Genomic DNA, 20399 nt, shown 5'->3' on the forward strand with positions numbered 1-20399 from the left:
TGAACCCTTTCCAACAATGACTGTATGATTTTGAGATCCATCTTTTCACACTGAGGACAACTAAGGGACTCATATACAACCATTACAGAAGGTTCAAACGCTCACTGATGCTTCAGAAGAAAACACAACACATTAAGAGCCAGGGGGTCAAAACTTTTGGAATTTGTAGATCAGGGTAAATTTAACTTATTTTGTCTTCTGTAGCTTCTGAAGGGCAGTACTAAATGAAAATATATGATATTTAGGCAAAGTAAGAAAAATGTACACATCTTCATTCTGTTCAAAAGTTTACACCCCTCACTCTTAATGCTTTGTTTTTCCTTCTGGAGCATCAGTGAGCGTTTGAACCTTTTGAACCTGTAAGTCCCTCAGTTGTCCTCAGTGTGAAAAGATGGTTCTCTAAATCATACAGTCATTGTTGAAAAGGGTTACAATTCAGAAAAATGCTGAAAAACAAAATTTGTCAGACCTGAAGGATTTTTCTGAACAACACAACAGCAGGCAGTTTAACTGTTCAGGACAAACAAGGGACTCATGAAAACACAAAAACACAGCTGTGGATCATTCAGATAACAACACATTATTAAGAATCAAACTTTTGATCAGGTTCATTTTTATAAATTCAACTATTATTTTCTCTTGTGGACTATATGTAAACATCTTTTATGGGAAATACCTTATTCAGGTAAGTACTAAATAAATGTCAAATAATGTCTCTCTTATTTCGGTAAAATAATTAACATTCTGCAAGGTGTAAACTTTTGACCTCAACTGTATGTATTTTTTCTATTTGTGAAATAAATCCCACTGACCCAAAACGTGTATTTGGACTCCTATAAATAGGTTCAAGGACAAACTCTTTAAGATTTTTAGATATGAGAGAGAAACCTTTGGAAGAACCAAGACATCTCAAACTGATTTACTGTACAAGTTTACATACTTTCAAACTGGAATTTGTAAGTAGGCTACTGTACAAATTTGTAAACTAAACTAAATCGCAGAACGTGAAAATGATGCTTCTCTCTCTTCTCTATTTTATTTACCTGAATGTCTATGAAATGTAAAACATAAAACGTCAGAATTGTTTTTTTTTTCGTAGCCTACATGCTGAACTGAACATGGAATATTTTGTAATTTACAAAACAAATTTACATTTTGTTGTATTCGCAGCAGTTTATGCAAAGATGCTATCATTGCAGTCAAAATGTACAAAATGTTCAAAGATGCTGTGCATGCAGTGGTGACATTCCCATCGTCGTCCAATAACATGATGCAGACATAGTTCAACATTCCCCGTCATGCGCAGTAGCCAAATGCAGGCGCCGGAACGATGGCCGTCGACAATTTTCTCTTCGGCCAGTGCATCCTTTCTTTTTTAGCCTTTCTTTTCGGTTTCATCGCCGTTGTGCCGCTCTCTGAAAACAGCGATGACTTCCAAGGCAAATGCTTGCTGTTTACTGAGGGAATGTGGCAGAATGAGAACATGACGATGGGGAAACAGCGCTTCATAGTTGAAGAATGGGGACCGGAGTCATCCTGCCGCTTCATCACTTTCGTGGGCATCGTGTCTCTCATCCTCTCAGCTGTACAGGCGTGGCGGACCTTTTTCTTCCTCTGCAAAGGCCACGACGAGTAAGCAACGCCTCGTTCATTTTACACCACAATGCATATTAAAACATCCCAACGTTTCAATCTGTAAACGATTATCATACATGTGTATACATCTCTTTGCAGCTCGCTTTTCCATGCCTTCTTGAATCTGCTCCTGTGCCTGTTGGTGGTATTTGTGGTGTTTGTGGCCGGTACCATCTCCAGTGTTGGCTTCAGTTCGTGGTGTGATGCTGTCACTGAAAATGGGGCCATGCCAAGCAGGTAAACTGTTTCAATTAATTTTAAATCACGGTCAAGCAATATTACACAAGCAGAAGTGCTTCAAGGTATCTTATGCCTAGTTCTGAATAACAGTCATGCTGATATTTAGTACTACAAAGAGCAAGCACGATATTACTTTTGTTAAATTTGTATTAACAAGATGTCAATAATAGAAATTACTGTAAGTAGTTAAATGTTTAAAAAATTCTTATCTCTCATATTTCTTCTCCGCCATTGTACATTTCCAAAATGTAGTCCCTTTGAAATTGCTTGCGCTTTAAGGCAACTGTATGTTGTTTGTTGTATTTTTGCAACAAAGTCCCCTAGCAAAGTGTCCATCAGTCCGTGGTGTTTAAAGTACCTGAAAGCCATACTTAAGTACAGATATCTTACAGAAAACCACTTTGGTAGAAGTTGAAGTCACCGTTTAGAATATTACTTGAGTAAACGTCTGAAAGTATGTGATATTTATTGTACTTAAGTACAAAAAGTATTTTTTTAATCTTAAATGTAGTTAAGTAAAAGTACAAGTAAATGCTATTTTTTTTCGCAATTGCGAGTTTATATCATCCATTTCTCAGAAAAATAGTCTGAATTATAAGTTTATATTGCAATTCTGACTTTTTCTCTCACAATTGCGAGTTTATATCATCAATTTCTGAGAGAAAAAAAAGTCAGAATTCTGAGTTTATATCTCGCAATTCTGACTTTATTTGTCGCAATCCCCCAATTCGGAGAAAAAAATCAGAATTGAGTTTGTATCACAATTCTGGGGGGAAAAAAAGGCAGAATTTCCTGAAAACAACTCAGAATTGCGAGATACAAACTCGCATTTGCCAGAAAAAAAAAATCAGAATTGTGAGTTTATAAACTTTGTGTGATGGAAATAAAAAGGTGAAAGTAAGAAAACCTAATTTCAATGCAAGTGCAAATATTTTTTGAGGGAAAGGCAATGTTTTTGTGAACAAACACTTTCTAGATAGAACGCAATACTTTTGTGAGATGTTTTTATTTTATACAGTTTTGCAAAATTAAGAAAAAAAAACTTTTTTCTCACAGTTGTGAGTTTACATCTCGCAATTCTGACTAAGATCCTGACTTCTGACTATTTTGTAGTAAGTAACGAATATGCTTTGGGAAACTGTATCGGAGTAAAAGTATACATTTTAATTAGGAAAAGTAGTGGAGTAAAAGTAAAAGTAGGCTGCAAATTAAAAACTCAAGTAAAGTACAGATACTGCCAAAAATACTTAAAGGAACACTCCACTTTTTTTTGGAAATAGGCTCATCCTGCTCTGGCGATATCACTTTTAGCATAGCTTAGCATAGATCATTGAATCCTATGAGACCAATAACATCACGTTCAAAAATGACCAACGAGTTTCGATATTTGTCCTATTTAAAACTTGATTCTTCTGTAGTTATATCGTGTACTAAGACCGGCGGAAAATGTAAAGCTGTGATTTCCTAGGCCGATAAGATTAGGAACTAAACTCCCATTCCGGCGTAATAGTCAAGGAAGTTTGCTGCCGTAACATGGCCGAAGCAGGCGCAGTAATATCACGCAGCACATCGCAGCACAACGTGACCAACTGCATGCACATGGAGCGTTCCTCGTTGGAAGTTACCCAGCTGGGAACTAATTTCAGGCACTGCGTGATATTACTGCGCCTGCTGCGTCCATATTACGGCAGCAAACTTCCTTGACTATTACACCGGAATGGGAGTGTAGTTCCTAGTCTTATCGGCCTAGAAAATCGCATCTTTACATTTTCCGCCGGTCTTAGTACACGATATAACTACAGAAGAGTCAAGTTTTAAACACAACAAATATCGAAACTCGTTGGTCATTTTTGAACACGATGCTATTGGTCTCATAGGATTCAATAATCTATGCTAAGCTATGCTAAAAGTGATATCGCCAGAACAGGAGAACGGCTGAATGAATTTCAAAACGGTAAAAATCAAAAACTGCATTGGAATGACCTCTCAGCATGGGGTCATGATTGCTCTCACAAGTGCCCTTCATAGATGGATTTATCCTGTTTGAAATGCAGTGACATACTCCAGAACAAAGAAAAAAACAGAAGCCATTCTTATTAGAAGTCTGTGTACCATCAGAATGATTTTGTAACTAGCATTTCAAGGTAAAAAAAAACAAACAGTTGCTTTAAATTTTGTTCTTTTCATTTGGCAGTTGTGAGGATCTGCAAGACACAGATTTAGAGCTCGGTGTTGACAACAACTCCTTTTATGACCAGTTTGCCATTGCACAGGTAAACATCCATCCATAAAACCTTACAAATTGTCCAGTATATACTGTATTTCACGAGTCTCTTGCAATAATATTTGATACTATGTAAATATGTTTTATGTTTCAGTTTGGCCTGTGGTCGGCCTGGTTATGCTGGTTGGGTCTAACAGTACTAGCCTTCCTGAAGGTTTACCATAACCACCGGCAGCAAGAGCTGCTAGACAGTCTTGTTCAAGAGAAGGAGCTCCTGCTAGGTCATCCTTTACAGAGGAGTTCTTACAGCAGGAACGCCATGATTTAAACAAACATCTACCATGTATAGTCTGCATTTCTTATTTACACTGCATGAATCATAGCAGAATTAAACTCTCAGAATGAACATATTTTTTTATAAAACATTAGATTTGTGTCTTAGTTATTAACTATGTCATTACAAGCTATGTTCATGTTAAAATAAATGATCATGGAAAACTTCATTTTCAAGGCTGATGGTTTTCTAGTAGTGTTGTTCTTTAGACAGCATCCATACAGAACTCTAATGAAGCTGTACATGGAATTATGTATTATTAATATTTGCTCTTATTTTTACATATTACACATTGCCGGTAAGATATTGTGTTGTATCTCATTCTCTTGAGAAGGCAGCTGTGCATTTAGGAGAGTCAGTAAAGCGTAAATGAGAACGCTGTCTTTGAGCAGATGTCACAGCTTCAGTTTATTCAGATGTGAAATGTAAAGTCTGCTTCATGGGAAGAAATATAATCAGAAATAAAACTGCATAATGGCTTCTATGCTGTCTTTATACTTTTACCTATAGGAGCAGAGTTTATTCCAATTTATACACAAACTAGATTGACAAATGTTTGATCTTCCTTATTATTGCTAGTGCTTTATATCATCTTATTTATAAATAAATTGAAAGTGGTCAAAACTTAAGTGGAATTTTATTCCTGATTATTATTAGGTTCTTAAGTTGTAGCAACTCCTAAATAATAATTAGAAGTATCATTTCTCTTTGTTTTCATATTTCTAATACAAAGGTGTACTGAATTTTAGACATGACAGTGCAACCCAAAGCCAGACAATCTTTACAATTTTATTGTCTCTATCACCACCATGTGGCTGAAAAAAAGAAGTTGCTACACATACAACCAAAGGTAAGTTAGGTTTGGTCATTTTCTTGTGTTTTTGATCGATTTGTGTTAAAAACATAATGTGATTGTGACTGCTGATACAATATTTATCCTATGGTGATACCATACAATCATACATATAAAAAAGTGCAAAAAATAAAACTGTAATTAATGGAGGTTGATTGAGCTGTTTATTCAGCAATGAATGCAGCAGAAAATAAATTATAATAAATTATAAAAAATACAATAACACATTACCGTTCAAAACATAATTTCTACTCAATTTTACACAGTTTTCACAGTTTCAGCTTTTTTCATCACTATTACTCAATTCAAAGTAGTTAAAAATGTGCAACTTTTCACTTTGTTTTTTTATTATACACTGCAGTGAAAAGATTTTTTATGTTTTTTTAAGTATCTTCTGCTCACCAAACCTGCATTTGATGTAAAATGAAATATTTTAATATATAAAATAACCTCTTTCGTTTTGAATATATTTTAAAATGTAATTTATTCCAGTGATCAAAGCTACATTTCCAGTCCTCAGTGTTGCATGATCCTTCAGAAATTGTTGCATGTTGCATGATCCTTCAGAAAATTTTAATATTTTAGAATTAAAATTGTTATCAAAACGTAAAACAGTTGAGTAAACCTGCATTTATTTGATCCAAACAGTAACATTTTGAAACATTGTACTATTTAAAATAACCGTTTTCTATTTGAATATATTTTATTTTATTCCTGTGATTTCAAAGCTGAATTTTAGCATTACTCCAGTGATCCTTCATAAATTATTCTAATATTCTGATTTGCTCCTCAAAAACATTTATTATTATTATTATTATTATTATTATTATTATTATTCTATTGAAAACAGCTGAGTAAACTTTTTTTTACAGTTTTTTTGATAAACAGAAAGTTCAGAAGAACAGCATTTATCTGAAATAGAACTCCTTTTTCATCACTTTTGATCAATTTAGAGCATCCTTGCTAAATAGAAGTGTTTATTTCTTACATTTATTTTCTTACAAAAGCTTTTCATTTCATATAAATGCTGATATTTGGATATTTCTATTCATCAAAAAATCCAGACAAAGTACTTAACTGTTTTAAATATTGATGCTAATAATAATTGTTATATAATCATAATCATCATAATAAACGTTTCTTGAACAGCTAATCAGCATCATAGAATGATTTCTGAAGGATCATGTGACACTGAGGACTGGAGTACTGATGCTGCAAATTTAGCTTTGATCACTGGAATAAATTACATTCTAAAATGCATTCAAATAGAAAACAGTTATTTTAAATAGTAAAAATGTTTAAAAAATTTACAAATAAATGTATGATCAAATAAATGCAGGCTTGGTGAGCTGTTCAATAACTTGACTGGTAATGTAGGTTACTGCCTCTGGACGTCTGGCTTCACGGTTGTCTTCTTTTCACCGTTGTGAACATTAATTCTGTGAGGATGAAAGGAGAAAGAAGAAAAGAGGAGAAAAGTGCATGTTATTACGCTTAAAATCTACTTATGATCTTAAAGTGTTAATGTGTTATTCACCTTCGTGTGCACTGTGGCAAGACCTTGTACCAACCGATGCGCCACACAGCAATGCGTAACGCCGGACTGCCCCACACGTACAACGCCGAAGTAGATAGGGCATTGAAACGAACAAATATTTAAAAAAAAAAGGTTCGTGCCGTCGTTTTTAAAATAAATGCCGTATTTAGAAACTTGCTTTAACACAAAACAGGACAGGGGTACCAGAGAATTAAAAAAGTAATTACGACGACAATTATAATTTTTAAAGACTGCCTTGCTGTCCCTCTCCGGACTTGGCGGGTCCCGCCCAACTTGATGTTTGGCAACGAAGAACAATTTAATCGCCATCATCAAATTAGTAAACACGACAATCTGTAACGAGGCATTGCTGAAAGCATATAGCTTGTTAGCTAGTGTAACTGGGATCACATTTACCACGATCTGAAACAGCACAAGTGTGGAACCAGCAGTACGAACAGATACCTATGACAAGAGAGCGCGACACGAAGCGCTTGTAGTAGACAGGATAACACACGGAGCAGTATCTATCAAACTGAGCAAACATAAACGTTAAAAGGTTCACACAGAGGAAAGACGGTAAAACATTATATGTTCCGTTTCTGGCAGGGTATCCGTCTTGAACATCAAAAAGACTTGCGTAATATGTTGTTAGGCCTGTGACAACGTCACACATGCTTGTGCTCAGCATAAACACAAATCTGTTCTGCATTCGAAGATGCTTCGTTTTTAAGATTCCGATGACTACGGATCCTGACAGGAGAGTCGCACTTGTGGCGAATATGATGTGGTAAGCATATAGAAAGTAGTGTCCCGGTTCAGAGAAGTCGACAGAGAGGTCAATACGTGAAACGGTAGCGTTTGCGGAGAGAGTCTGCGCATTCATGATAAGTCATCGACTCAAATCTGGTTTAGAGAGTGGAAAGCCATTTTAAAGGCGAAATAAATCATGTCAGACCCCCCAAGAGAGCCATTTGTGACAGGTCTTGTGTGGCCTTGTCCAGGGACACATTTCAGCTGCTGTTTGTTTTCTGATCCGAACTGATGTTAAACACCTAGGGCTTTTTTAATGGCACTGACCTGTTTGTGAGTTTAAAACAGGGCCTTTTACACTGATGGCACTGATAGCTTGGCCTATGCTAAGATAAAAATTATGTTGAGTTTATAGAGTGTTTTCACAATGTGTCATCAATCGGCCATACTGGCGGCACTGGACGAAAGCAATGCCAAGAATCGAACAGAAATCGCAGATTTTGCTGATAATTGCTGCTGTAAATGGTCAATTATTGTCACGTTTTGGACTGTATTAATCGGTTGCACCCTGTAAAACATTATAACAAATCAAGGAAAATAGTGCAAAAGCTGTCTAAGGAACAGAAGGCAGAAATTTTTTTGACAACATTCGTGTAACATTAGGCAAATACTGCTCATATGTATTTTTACCCCCTATTGACTTTAGTTGTCAAAATATTGCACCCTTTCCTGCTTAAAGGAACACTCCACTTTTTTTGGAAATAGGCTTATTACCGTTTTGAAATCCATTCAGCCATTCTCCTGTTCTGGCGATATCACTTTTAGCATAGCTTAGCATAGATCATTGAATCCTATTAGACCAATAGCATCACATTCAAAAATGACCAACGAGTTTCGATATTTGTCCTATTTAAAACTTGACTCTTCTGCAGTTATATCGTGTAAGTATCTTCTGTAGCTTCTGAAGGGCAGTACTAAATGAAAAAAAAAAATGATATTTAGGCAAAATAAGAAAAATGTACACATCTTCGTTCTGTTCAAAAGTTTACACCCCTGGCTCTTAATGCATTGTGTTTCTTTCTAAAGCATCAGTAAGCGTTTGAACCTTATGTAATAGTAACATATGAGTGTGAAAAGATGGATCTCAAAATCATACAGTCATTGTTGGAAAGAGTTCAAATACACAAAAAAAGCTGTCTTTTATGTTAAATGTTTTATTCAGGTAAGTACTAAATAAAAAAATAACATGAATTTTGTATGATTCCTCTTATTTTGGTAAAATAATTAACAAATAGCAGATTCTCCAAGGTGTATGTAAACTTTTGACTTCAACTGTGTGTATATATATTAAATGTTAAAAACCTGACAGACCATTTTAACCATTTCCTTATATGGAGTTATATTCGTAAAACATCCTGATGACTCAGCAAAGAAGAATAGTATTCATCAAGTACAGTATATGTGCAGTTGTCTGATTCTGTTGTAAAGATGTTGAATGAGTCAAGGTTATTTTCTGAAGATGCTCAATACACCAGACTCTCTTTTCTGAACCTCTTCAACAACCTTTCATCCATCCAAACAAATTAGTCAAGTACCACTGGGAAATATTTTCTTTTAAATGCTCTTTAAAAGGATATGTTTATTTGCAGTTGTCAGATGATATCAGGCACACAAGTGGTAAAGTGCACACTGTACAAAAACAAAAAGATGACTAATTACACCCAAGGCACATTCAGAGTCACATCATTGCCCCCTGATAGCTGCTTACCTCAAGATATAGAATAACAGACCAATTCAGCCCACAGAGAATTAGTGCAATTCTATACTTGTTTGTTACTAGTTCATAAGCAACATACATTCAGTGGGGAAAAATTTGGAAATAAAAGAATATTTGAACCTGAACCACAAACATACGTAAGTAGCATGAGTATATTTGTAGCAATAGCCAACAATCATTGTATGGGTCAAAATGAATCATTGGGATATTAAGTAAAGATAATGTTCCATGAAGATATTCTGTGAATTTCCTACCGCAAATACAGTCAAGCCCAAAATTATTCATACCCCTGGCAAATTCTGACTTAAAGTTTCTTTTATGCAACCAGCAAGTTTTTTTTTATTAAAAATGACACAGACTTTTCTCAGAAGATAATAAGACGATGTACAAGAGGCATCGTTGTGGAAAAAATATTTCTCAGCTTTTATTTTACATTTAAACAAAAAGTTGCATGTCCAAAATTATTCATACCCTTCCCAATAATCAATAGAAAAGCCTTTACTTTTCTATTACAGCAATCAAACGCTTCCTATAATTGCTGACCAGCTTTTTGCATGTCTCCACTGGTATTTTTGCCCATTCATCTTTAGCGATGAGCTCCAACTCTTTCAGGTTGGAGGGTCTCCTTGCCATCACCCTGATCTTTAGCTCTCTCCACAGATTCTCAATTGGATTTAAGTCAGGACTCTGGCTGAGCCACTGCAAAACGTTAATGTTTTTGTCTGCTAACCATTTCTTCACCACTTTTGCTGTGCGTTGTCGTGCTGAAATGTCCACTGGTGCCCAAGGCCAAGTTTCTCTGCAGACTGCCTGATGTTGTTGTTAAGAATTTTGATGTATTGCTCCTTTTTCATGGTGCCTTTTACTGTGATTAGGTTCCCTGGTTCACCGGCTGAAAAACACCCCCAAAACGTTAGATTCCAACCACCATGTTTGACAGTGGGGATGGTGTTCTTAGGGTTGAAGGCTTCTCCTTTTTTACGCCAAATGAAAGCTACATCATTGTGGCCAAACAATTAAATTTTTATTTCATCTGACCATAAAACAGAAGACCAGAAGTCTTCTTCTTTGTACAGATGAGCATTTGAAAAGGCCAAGTGGGATTTTGTGTGCCTTATCTGGAGCAGTGGTGTCCTCCTTGGTCTGCGTCTGTGGAACCCAGCGGTGTTCAGTGTCCGTTGGACTATCTGCCTTGAGATGTTGCCACCAGCAGAGCCCAGATTCATCAGGATGGCCTTGGTAGTGATCCTGGGATTCTTTTTTACCTCTCTCACTATCCTCCTGGCCAGCACAGGTGTCACTTTTGGCGTCCTCTGAGATTTTTCACAGTGCGGAATGTCTTGTATTTTTTAATAATACTTTGCACTGTAGCCACTGGAACTTCAAAACATTTAGATATGGTCTTATGTCAATTTCCTGACTTGTGAGCAGCCACAATGCGTAGCCGCAGGTCCTCAGTAAGCTCTTTTGTCTTAGCCATGACTGTCCACAAACCAACAGCAGAGAGCTTCTGTTTTTCACCTGTTGAGTTGATAAAACAGCTGTCCCAATGAATCAGGGTAATTAGAATGCTTTAGAATAGCTTGGCCTATTTGGAATTGTATAGAACTGTGGATTTTCCCATAGACTGTGACAGTTGCAAAGGGTATGAATAATTTTAGACATGTCACTTTTTGTTCAAATGTAAATAAAAGCTGAGAAATATTTTTTTCCACAATGATGCCTCTTGTACATCATCTTCAGATTCCAGGTTTTCAAATAATTGTATCTTGGCCAAATATTGTCCTATCCTAACAAACCATACATCAGTGGAAAGCTTATTTATTCAGTATCTCAATTTTTTTAAAATCACCTCTATGGCTGGTTTTGTGGTCCATGGTCGCATATATACTTAAGTTTATGGCGTGTGAGATTCTCACTGCACAGCATGGAGTAGTCTTCTAAGTGAACACCTTGATGTGAACTAGAGTTCACAAATATCAAAGGTGCTTAACCAGACCTACATGACCACCCACTCTAATATCAGTCAGACTAGTGGCATTTTATTAGACCTGTAAGCATTCATTTAAAATAAAGACAGAAATAACTAAACCAGATCAATGTGATTATGAGGATCAGTACTGCATGATGTTTATAGTTTGTGTTTTGGTGCTAAAGCTCAATAATAGCTCTCTAACATGGGTTTGTGATCTGTGATTAGCTTGTCACAATGAGTTATGGGTTGGTCAGCTGCAGCAAAACAAGTAAATGTGAATGACACTGATCATTGTGCAGGTGAGCTACATCAGTTAGACATCACATATTCACTTACAAATGTATTTGTCTTTGCACATCCTCATTCTACAAGCTCTCTAATTCACAGCAATTTTTAACTACAAATATGGGTTATGTTAGTAACAATCCAGATCTTAAGTTTACACATAAAGGAGCTGTTTGGTTACAGATCTGTCACAGAGGCTAAAAATGTCACAGAGCCTCTCATAGAAGAAGAATGCGGAGGAGCTATTGTTGAGTTCAGTACAGACAGCATTCCATTCATCTCCCTCCCATTTCTCTATTGGCCTAATGATGATTTCATAGATACAGCATTTGTGTCATTTGTGATTTGTTTTTACCAGTTTTCTGTTTTCTGATATATGGTTGTTAGTAGCACAAGAAAACGTCTCAGGTTACGTATGTAACCCTGGTTCCCTGAGGGAACGAGACACTGCGTCCTGAGACACTTTGGGGAACGCCATTGGCGGGCCGCACTCTGAGTCATGTCCAACGTCCAATGAGAAACGGGAGTGACGTCACAGGCGCGGTGACGTCATCGACCAGGAAGTATATAAGCACGTGCGTTTGAAGCTGGCGTCGGCTTATAGGAATGAAGCGAGCGCAGCAGGGATGCGGGAATTATGGTCCGAGACGCAGTGTCTCGTTCCCTCAGGGAACCAGGGTTACATACGTAACCTGAGACGTTCCCTTCCGGGAACTCTACACTGCGTCCTGAGACACTTTGGGGAACGAGGTATCAACGCCCCCATAATTTCCAAGGCCCTGCGCAGTTTTTGTCTGCTAGACCAAGAGTGGAAAAGTTGTGTCTTGGTACACTTCAGCCTGGGAAACTTGCCAGGACATGAGTGATAATACATCTCTGTCTGTGGAGCCCACCAGACAAGAGGGAGAGAATGTACCTCGGCCCTCGGGCACACGAGGTTAGCATAATCCAGTGTCTGGAATACTTACCTGATGAGACACTATGGAAACTCCGCCTGGTGATCTTGCCAGGACGCGAGTGATAATGCATCTCTGTCTGTGATCAACCACCAGACAAGAGGGATAAATGAGCCTCGGCCCTCAGGCACACGAGGAGAAATGGTAGTCCTTTGTCTGCGCTACGGCCAGAACAAGAGGGACACAAGAAGTGCCTGGTGAACGTGCCAGGACACTGGAATACATCTCTGTCTGTGATCCACCACCAGACAAGAGGGATAAATGAGCCTCGGCCCTCAGGCACACGAGGCTAGGGTTCTCAACCGCTGCCTGTCACAAGACCAGTGCAGGGGGAGAAAAGGCTCCTCGGCCCTTGGGCACACGAAGAGAAATGGTAGTCCTTTGTCTGCGCCACGGCCAGAACAAGAGGGACACAAGAAGTGCCTGGTGAACGTGCCAGGACACTGGAATACATCTCTGTCTGTGATCAACCACCAGACAAGAGGGATAAATGAGCCTCGGCCCTCAGGCACACGAGGCTAGGGTTCTCAACCGCTGCCTGTCACAAGACCAGTGCAGGGGGAGAAAGGCTCCTCGGCCCTCGGGCACACGAGGAGAAGTGGTAGACCTTTGTCTGCGCTACGGCCAGAACAAGAGGGACACAAGAAGTGCCTGGTGGACCGCCAGGACACTAGAAAACATCTCTGTCTGTGATCAACCACCAGACAAGAGGAACACAGGCCTCGGCCCTCGGGCACGCGAGGCCGGATATCACACCTCTCGCCTGGAGGACTGCCAGGTCGAGAGGGTAGAAATCCTTTTCCTCCGTAGAGGAAAGCGCCTAAGCACCTCTAGGCCTAGCAATGCTAGGGCTGAAGGACGACTGAGCCAGGAGTGACTCTGAGGTCTAGTTCGTAGAACCTGACGAACGTTAGAGGTGAGGACCAACCCGCCGCACTGCAGATGTCCTGGATCGGGACACCTGCCATCAGAGCTTTAGAGGCTGCAATGCCTCTAGTTGAGTGAGCCTTGACTCCCAACGGGGATGGGAGACCAGAGGACTCGTAGGCAGTAGAGATGGCATCAATGATCCACTTACTGATAGTAGGCTTGGAAGCCGGGCACCCCCTCTTAGGGGGGCCGTAACAGACCAAAAGTTGCTCTGATTTACGCCACAGGGCAGCTCTGTGGACATAAGTGTCTAGTGCTCTTACTGGACACATTAAGTTATACTTCCTCTGGTCGTGCTCCACGAATGGAGGAGGGTAAAACGCTTGAAGCGTTATTGGCTGTGGTGTCGCTGATGGGACCTTAGGTACGTACCCAGCTCGTGGGTAAAGGAATGCTTTGGCCAACCCTGGGGCAAAGTCAATGTAAGAAGGGGCCACTGAAAGGGCCTGCAGGTCCCCGACTCTCTTGAGAGACGTTAGCGCCAGCAGCAATGCTGTCTTTAGGGTAAGCATCCGATCGGAGGCCTCCTCTAGAGGCTCGAAGGGAGGTTTACACAGCGCCTCCAACACCACAGCTAAGTCCCATGTAGGGACTTTCGGTCTTGCACGAGGCCTCAGCCTGAGTGCACCGCGGAGGAAACGTGAGACCAGGGGGTTCTTGACCACTGAAAGGCCGCCATGAAGGGCGTGGTAAGCCGATATAGCCGCCACGTACACCTTCAAGGTGGAGTGAGCTAACCCAGCGGACAAACGAGTTTGCAGGAACTCCAGCACTGTACCAACCGGGCAGTGGACTGGGTCTAAACGGCGTTCATGACACCATGACGCAAACAGGTTCCACTTTAGGCCATAAAGTTTCCTCGTAGAGGGAGCTCTGGATTGAAGGATGGTCTCAACAACCTCGGTTGAGAGACCAGCTTCTACGAGTTGTGCCCCCTCAGGGGCCACACCCATAACTTCCACTTCTCTGGGTGGGGGTGGCATATTGCGCCCCCAGCCTGAGAAAGAAGGTCGCTCCTGACAGGAATCTCCCATGGAGAGCCGTCGAGGAGGGCGATTATATCCGAGAACCATACTCGGGCCGGCCAGTACGGGGCTACTAGCAGCAGCCGTACTCCGTACCGGCGCACTCTTTCCAGAACTCCCGGGAGCAGAGCGATCGGGGGAAAAGCGTACAGACGAAGCCTCGGCCACGTCTGTACCATGGCATCCAGTCCGAGAGGAGCTGGAGGAACTAGAGAGTACCAAAGGGGACATTGCGATGTCTCCTGAGTCGCAAAGAGGTCCACCTGGGCTTGACCAAAGACTCTCCATATCTGCTTCACCACCTGAGGGTGAAGCATCCATTCCCCGGGCCTCAGCCCCTGCCTCGACAGGACGTCTGCTCCCACATTGAGACGTCCAGGAATGTGAACTGCTCTCAATGAGAGAAGCTTCCCTTGTGACCACAGGATGATCTGGCACGCCAGCTTGTATAAGGGGCGTGAACGCAGACCTCCCTGGTGGTTTATGTAGTAGACCACCGCAGTGTTGTCTGTGCGGACCAGCACGTGACGGTCTCTTAGGTCTGGAAGGAAATGCTTCAGAGCCAGGAACACTGCCAGCATTTCTAGGCAATTTATGTGCCAAGAGTAATGCCGGTCGTTCCATAGGCCTTGGGCGGAGCGGCCACTCATGACCGCTCCCCACCCGGTGAGGGATGCATCTGTCGCTAGCGTGACGCGGCGGCAAGGAGCTCCCAGCGCTGGTCCTTGTAATAGGAACCAGGGCTTTTTCCACATGACTAAGGCACGTAGGCAGCGCCGCGTGACCTTGATCTTGCGGAATGGGTTCCCCCTCGGGGAAAACCCTTTGGTTTTGAGCCACCACTGCAGTGGTCTCATGTGCAGCAGTCCAAGAGGTATCACGTTGGATGCAGCTGCCATAAGACCTAACAGTACTTGGAACTGTTTGACAGTGAGTAGCAGGCCTAGCTTGACCGCATTTGCTGCAGTAAGGATCGACTCGATCCGAGCAGGTGACAATCGTGCCTGCATCGTGGTCGAATCCCAGATTACACCTAGATAAGTGGTTCTCTGTAATGGAGACAGCACACTTTTCTTGGCGTTGAGTCTCAACCCCAGCTTTTCCATGTGAGCAAGAACAACATCTCGATGTTGAGCCGCTAACTGTTCTGAGCTGGCTAGGATGAGCCAGTCGTCTATGTAGTTGAGTATGCGGATGCCCTGGAGTCGCAGAGGAGCCAGAGCAGCATCCACACACTTCGTGAAAGTTCGGGGAGAGAGCGCTAGGCCGAACGGAAGAACTCTGTACTGGTAAGCTTTGCCCCTGAAAGCGAACCTGAGAAACTTCCGGTGTTGAGGAAGGATGGAGACGTGAAAGTATGCGTCTTTCAGATCTATCGTGACAAACCAGTCCTCGGACCTGATTTGAGACACGACCTGTCTGACAGTCAACATTTTGAACTTCAGTTTTCTTACTGAGAGGTTTAGCTGTCTGAGATCTAAAATGGGCCGCAGGCCCCCATCCTTCTTGGGAACAATGAAGTACCGGCTGTAGAACCCGGATTCTCTGTGTTGAGGAGGGACCACCTCGATGGCCTCCTTCCTCAGGAGAGTATTCACTTCCTGTTCCAATACCAGAGCCTGCTCGGGGCCTACCAGAGTAGGAAATACCCCGCTGAAAGGCGGCGGCTTGGCGCCGAATTGAATGCAATAACCTTTCTCTACAGTACGCAGGACCCACATAGAAATATTTGGCAGTAGTTTCCACGCTGCCAGAAATTCTACTAAGGGAACCAGCCTCTCGAGACTGGTCTCTGGATTTATTAGAGGAGCTAACTTGGTGACCTGTAGCAGCGAACTGGCAGGATGCACCTGAAGTGAGCGCTCTAGAGACCCCCGTGGGGGTGGCGAACTCTCTGGTTCCGCTACGTTTCCGGGCGGAAGGACCAGAGAATGATGTTCGCGGGAGACTGCCGCGCCCTGTAACACCGGCAGGGTTAGCTGACGAATCTCCTGAGGGCCCCGAAGAGAGGTGGTCACCGTACTCCTCAGAGGCGGTGAAGCACCTAAGTCTTCGAGAGGGGCTGCCCTCATTGGCCCTGGGCCACGACCATCAGGGCCGTTTAGCCGAGGCCCTCTTAGACTGTAGGACGACCCTCAGGTCCGGCCTAGTCTTAGAGGACCCCGGCTTGGAGTGTTGCTGAGCCCGCCCTCTAGGCTTAGCCGGAGGGGTGCGGGTAGCAACACTCCTTTTCTGTGCATCCCGGTGCGAGGAGCTAGCTTGCGGCTGGGGCTGCTCCCGTCCAGCAGCCCCAGAGGAGTAAGTGCGGCGAGGAAGAAACCGCTGGAACGCCGCTGCCTGCCTGCGGGCCTCCTGGTGTCTGCTGACAACAGTGTCCACAGAGTCACCAAAGAGGCCAAAGGGCTGCAGGGGGGCGTCCAGGAGCGTGACCCTGTCCTTCTCCTTCATGTCGGACAGGGTCAACCAGAGATGCCTCTCCGCGGCCACCAAGGCTGCCATAGACCGCCCAATAGCACGGGCGGTCTCCTTGGTGGCGCGGAGCGCCAGGTCTGCGGTCCTGCGCATCTCTGTGACGCTCACTTCCTCACCGTCACTAAACTCCTTCAGCAGGTCGGCCTGGTATGCCTGGAGCACAGACATGGTGTGTAGGCAACCACCAGCCTGACCTGCTGCCGCATATGCCTTACCCATCAGACCAGACGTGATCTTTAGTGGCCTGGTGGGTAAGGACGGAGCCTTCAGGGACGATGCCAGGCCGGGAGACAGATAGCTCGCTAGTGTCTGCTCGACCTGGGGCATCGCCCTGTAACCGTACTCCTCCATCCCCCCCACATTACCGTAGTAATCAGAGGCGGGGGAGAAGAGACGCGAGGAATACGGTTTTTCCCACGATCTCCTGATCTCTTTGTGGAGATCGGGGAAAAAAGGAAGGCTCCGTTTGGGAGGTGCTGGCTTTGCCCGCAGGAAGCGCTCGTCGAGCCTGCTTCCCTGCGGTTCATGATGTTGTGCTGGTGGCCAACTGATGTTAAGCTTGGCCACCGCGCTAGTCAGCACCTCCACTAGCTCCTCGTATTGGGGTGAATGGGGGGGCGGTTGTGGGGTGTCAACGCTCTCAACATCAACCTCCTCGGAGGAAGACAGAAGGAGCGCTGACTCCTCCTCTTGGAGGGAAGGAACCGCAGTGCGGGCTTCCTCATCCAAGAGGAGGTCATACGATCCGCTGGGTGAGGAGAGAGATAGGGGATCACCCGTCTCAACTCCCTCCAGCAGATCTACCTGCGAACCCCATGAGTGCAGCTGCCGCTCCGCCTCAGCGGAAGCGGGGCCAGACCCACGGGGAACGCTAGTGAAAGCCCCCTCCTCAAAGAGGGCTTTCCGGGAACGGAGCAACCGCAGCGGCATTCGCTCGCACTGCGGGCAGCCAACCCCCTCAAGGGCTGACCTAGCATGCTCCGCTCCCAAGCAGACTACACATAGATCGTGTGTGTCCCCACCAACAATGAAACGTTGGCAGGGAGGGACACACTTTCTATGTGGCTGCTCAACCGCTCTTTTTGCTTTAAAAGATCGTTTTCCCCCTTTTGGCATACTGCTCAAATAAAAGTGGTGCAATTTGGCACGAAAAACAGCAGTAATAACCAGACAGACAAAGACACAGAGCGCTCTCGCTGAATGACAAAAGCTGACGCCAGCTTCAAACGCACGTGCTTATATACTTCCTGGTCGATGACGTCACCGCGCCTGTGACGTCACTCCCGTTTCTCATTGGACGTTGGACATGACTCAGAGTGCGGCCCGCCAATGGCGTTCCCCAAAGTGTCTCAGGACGCAGTGTAGAGTTCCCGGAAGGGAACTATACATACATATAGTATTGTGAGAAATAAACAATGTAGACTCTTATTCGAGTTTCTGTACTATTTTCAGGTCAACCTGGGTATGTCAGGACACTCCGATGGGCTAGAGGAGATGTGCTTCAGTGAATTATTTGTATTATGTGGATTGATCTCATAGAAGACTGAAGCGGAACATGTTACACACTGCATTGTAAGTAAATACTTGTCCTGCAAACATTTCTTTCTCGCTGTGCGCATCTCAAAAAACAAACAAACAAAGAAATGTGATCTGATGCTACCACCGGAACTAGCTCTACTGCACAAGCAAGTTTAGCCAAAACATGGACATCTCTATGAGTTTCCGTCACATGCACGTGCACACACACACACACACACACACACACACACACACACACACACACACACGTTTCCAGTTTTTGTGGGGACATTCCATAGGTGTATTGTTTTTTTTTTTTTTACTGTACAAACTGTATTTTCTGTCCCCTTACACGCTTTAAAATAAAGGTTCCGAAAGGGTGTTTTTGCAGTGATGCCATTTTTACCATTTTTGGTTCCCCAAAGAACCTTTCAGTGAACAGTTCCTAAAAGAACCATTTAGAAGAACATTCTTCAACTATAAAGAACCTTTTCTGCATTTGAAAGGTTCCATGGATGTTCAAGGTTCTTGATAACCTTTATTTTTAAGAGTGTACCCTAACCCTGGTTCCTTGCAAAAAAAAAAATTCTGCTATTTTAGATATTCAAAAAAGATCATTCTGTATGATTTATGAGCTTGTTTCCTCATGAGGACCAAAAAAAAAGTCCCCCACAAGGTCAAAATTACTGGTATTACTACACTCTTAAAAATAAAGTCTCTAAAATGGTGCAGTGATGCCACTGTAGGTCCATTTCATTTTTGGTTCCTCAAAGAACCTTCCAGTGAAGAGCTCTTAGAAGAACCATTTTGAGGAACATTTGTAAATTCTAAAGAACCGTCTTCCTATAAAGAACCCTTTCTGCATTTGAAAGGTTCCATGGATGTTCAAGGTTCTTCATAAAACCATTGATGCCAATAAAGAACATTTATTTGTAAGAGTATACCCTAACCCTGTTCCTCACACAAAACCTTCTGCTATTTTAGATATTCAAAAAAGATCATTCTGTGTGATTTATAAGCTTGTTTCCTCATGGGGACTCAAAAAAAGGCCCCCACAAGGTCAAAATTTACTGGTATTACTACACTCTTAAAAATAAAGGCTGTAAAATGGTGCAGTGATGCTGCAGAAGAACCATTTTGGGTTCCTCAAAAAAACCTTCCTGTGAAAATCTCTTAGAAGAACCATTTTGAGGAACATTTGTAAATTCTAAAGAACCATCTTTCTATAAAGAACCCTTTCTGCATTTGAAAGGTTCCATGGATGTTCAAAGTTCTTCATAGAACCAGCAATGCAAATAAAGAGACATTATTATTAAGAGTCTACCCTAACACTGTTCCTCACACAAACTTTCTGCTATTTTAGATATTCAAAAAAGATCATTCTGTATGATTTATAAGCTTGTTTCCTCATGGGGTCCAAAAATAAATACCCCCACAAGGTATAAAATTTACTGGTATAGACTACACTCTTAAAAATAAAGACTCTAAAACCTTCCACTGAAGAGTTCTTAAAAGAAACATTTTGAGGAACATTTTTTAAATTCTAAAGAAACTTTTTCCACTATAAAGAACCTTTTCTGCATTTGAAAGGTTCCATTGATGTTCAAGGTTCTGCATAGAACCATCAATGCCAATAAAGAGCCTTTATTTTTAAGAGTGTCTAACCCTGTTCCTCACACAAAACTTTATGCTATTTTAGATATTCAAAAAAAATCATTCTGTATGATTTATAAGCTTGTTTCCTCATGGGGACTCAAAAAAGGCCCCCACAAGGTCAAAATTTACTGGTATTACTACACTCTTAAAAATAAAGGCTCTAAAAGGGAGCAGTGATGCCAGAGAAGAACAGTTTTTGGTTCCTCAAAGAACCTTGAAGAGTTCTTAA

The 20399-nt window shown here is 42.3% G+C and overlaps 1 protein-coding gene and 1 pseudogene across 1 annotated transcript; one reads left to right on the forward strand and one right to left on the reverse strand.

Moving 5' to 3' along the window:
- Positions 1 to 383: 383 nt before the first annotated feature.
- On the forward strand, positions 384 to 5062 carry tmem179aa (transmembrane protein 179a, genome duplicate A). Its single transcript, XM_073816969.1, has 4 exons — positions 384 to 1632; positions 1735 to 1872; positions 4070 to 4148; positions 4254 to 5062. Exons 1-4 carry the CDS (start codon positions 1331 to 1333, stop codon positions 4425 to 4427), a joined length of 693 nt encoding a protein of 230 aa, XP_073673070.1. The 5' UTR covers positions 384 to 1330; the 3' UTR covers positions 4428 to 5062.
- Positions 5063 to 7002: 1940 nt separating this feature from the next.
- On the reverse strand, positions 7003 to 7709 carry LOC141348452 (uncharacterized; annotated as a pseudogene).
- Between the last annotated feature and the right edge of the window lie 12690 nt (positions 7710 to 20399).

Source organism: Garra rufa, chromosome 13 (genome assembly GCF_049309525.1).
Source record: "Garra rufa chromosome 13, GarRuf1.0, whole genome shotgun sequence".
Classification (NCBI taxonomy): Eukaryota; Metazoa; Chordata; class Actinopteri; order Cypriniformes; family Cyprinidae; genus Garra; species Garra rufa.

What these genes read in the sequence shown, in the direction of transcription:
- tmem179aa (XM_073816969.1), top strand. Translation starts at nt 1,331, where the DNA reads ATGGCCGTCGACAATTTTCTCTTCGGCCAGTGCATCCTTTCTTTTTTA. An exon ending in CTCTGCAAAGGCCACGACGA is followed by an intron (nt 1,633 to 1,734) that starts GTAAGCAACGCC and finishes ATCTCTTTGCAG; the next exon opens with CTCGCTTTTCCATGCCTTCT. An exon ending in ACCAGTTTGCCATTGCACAG is followed by an intron (nt 4,149 to 4,253) that starts GTAAACATCCAT and finishes TTTATGTTTCAG; the next exon opens with TTTGGCCTGTGGTCGGCCTG.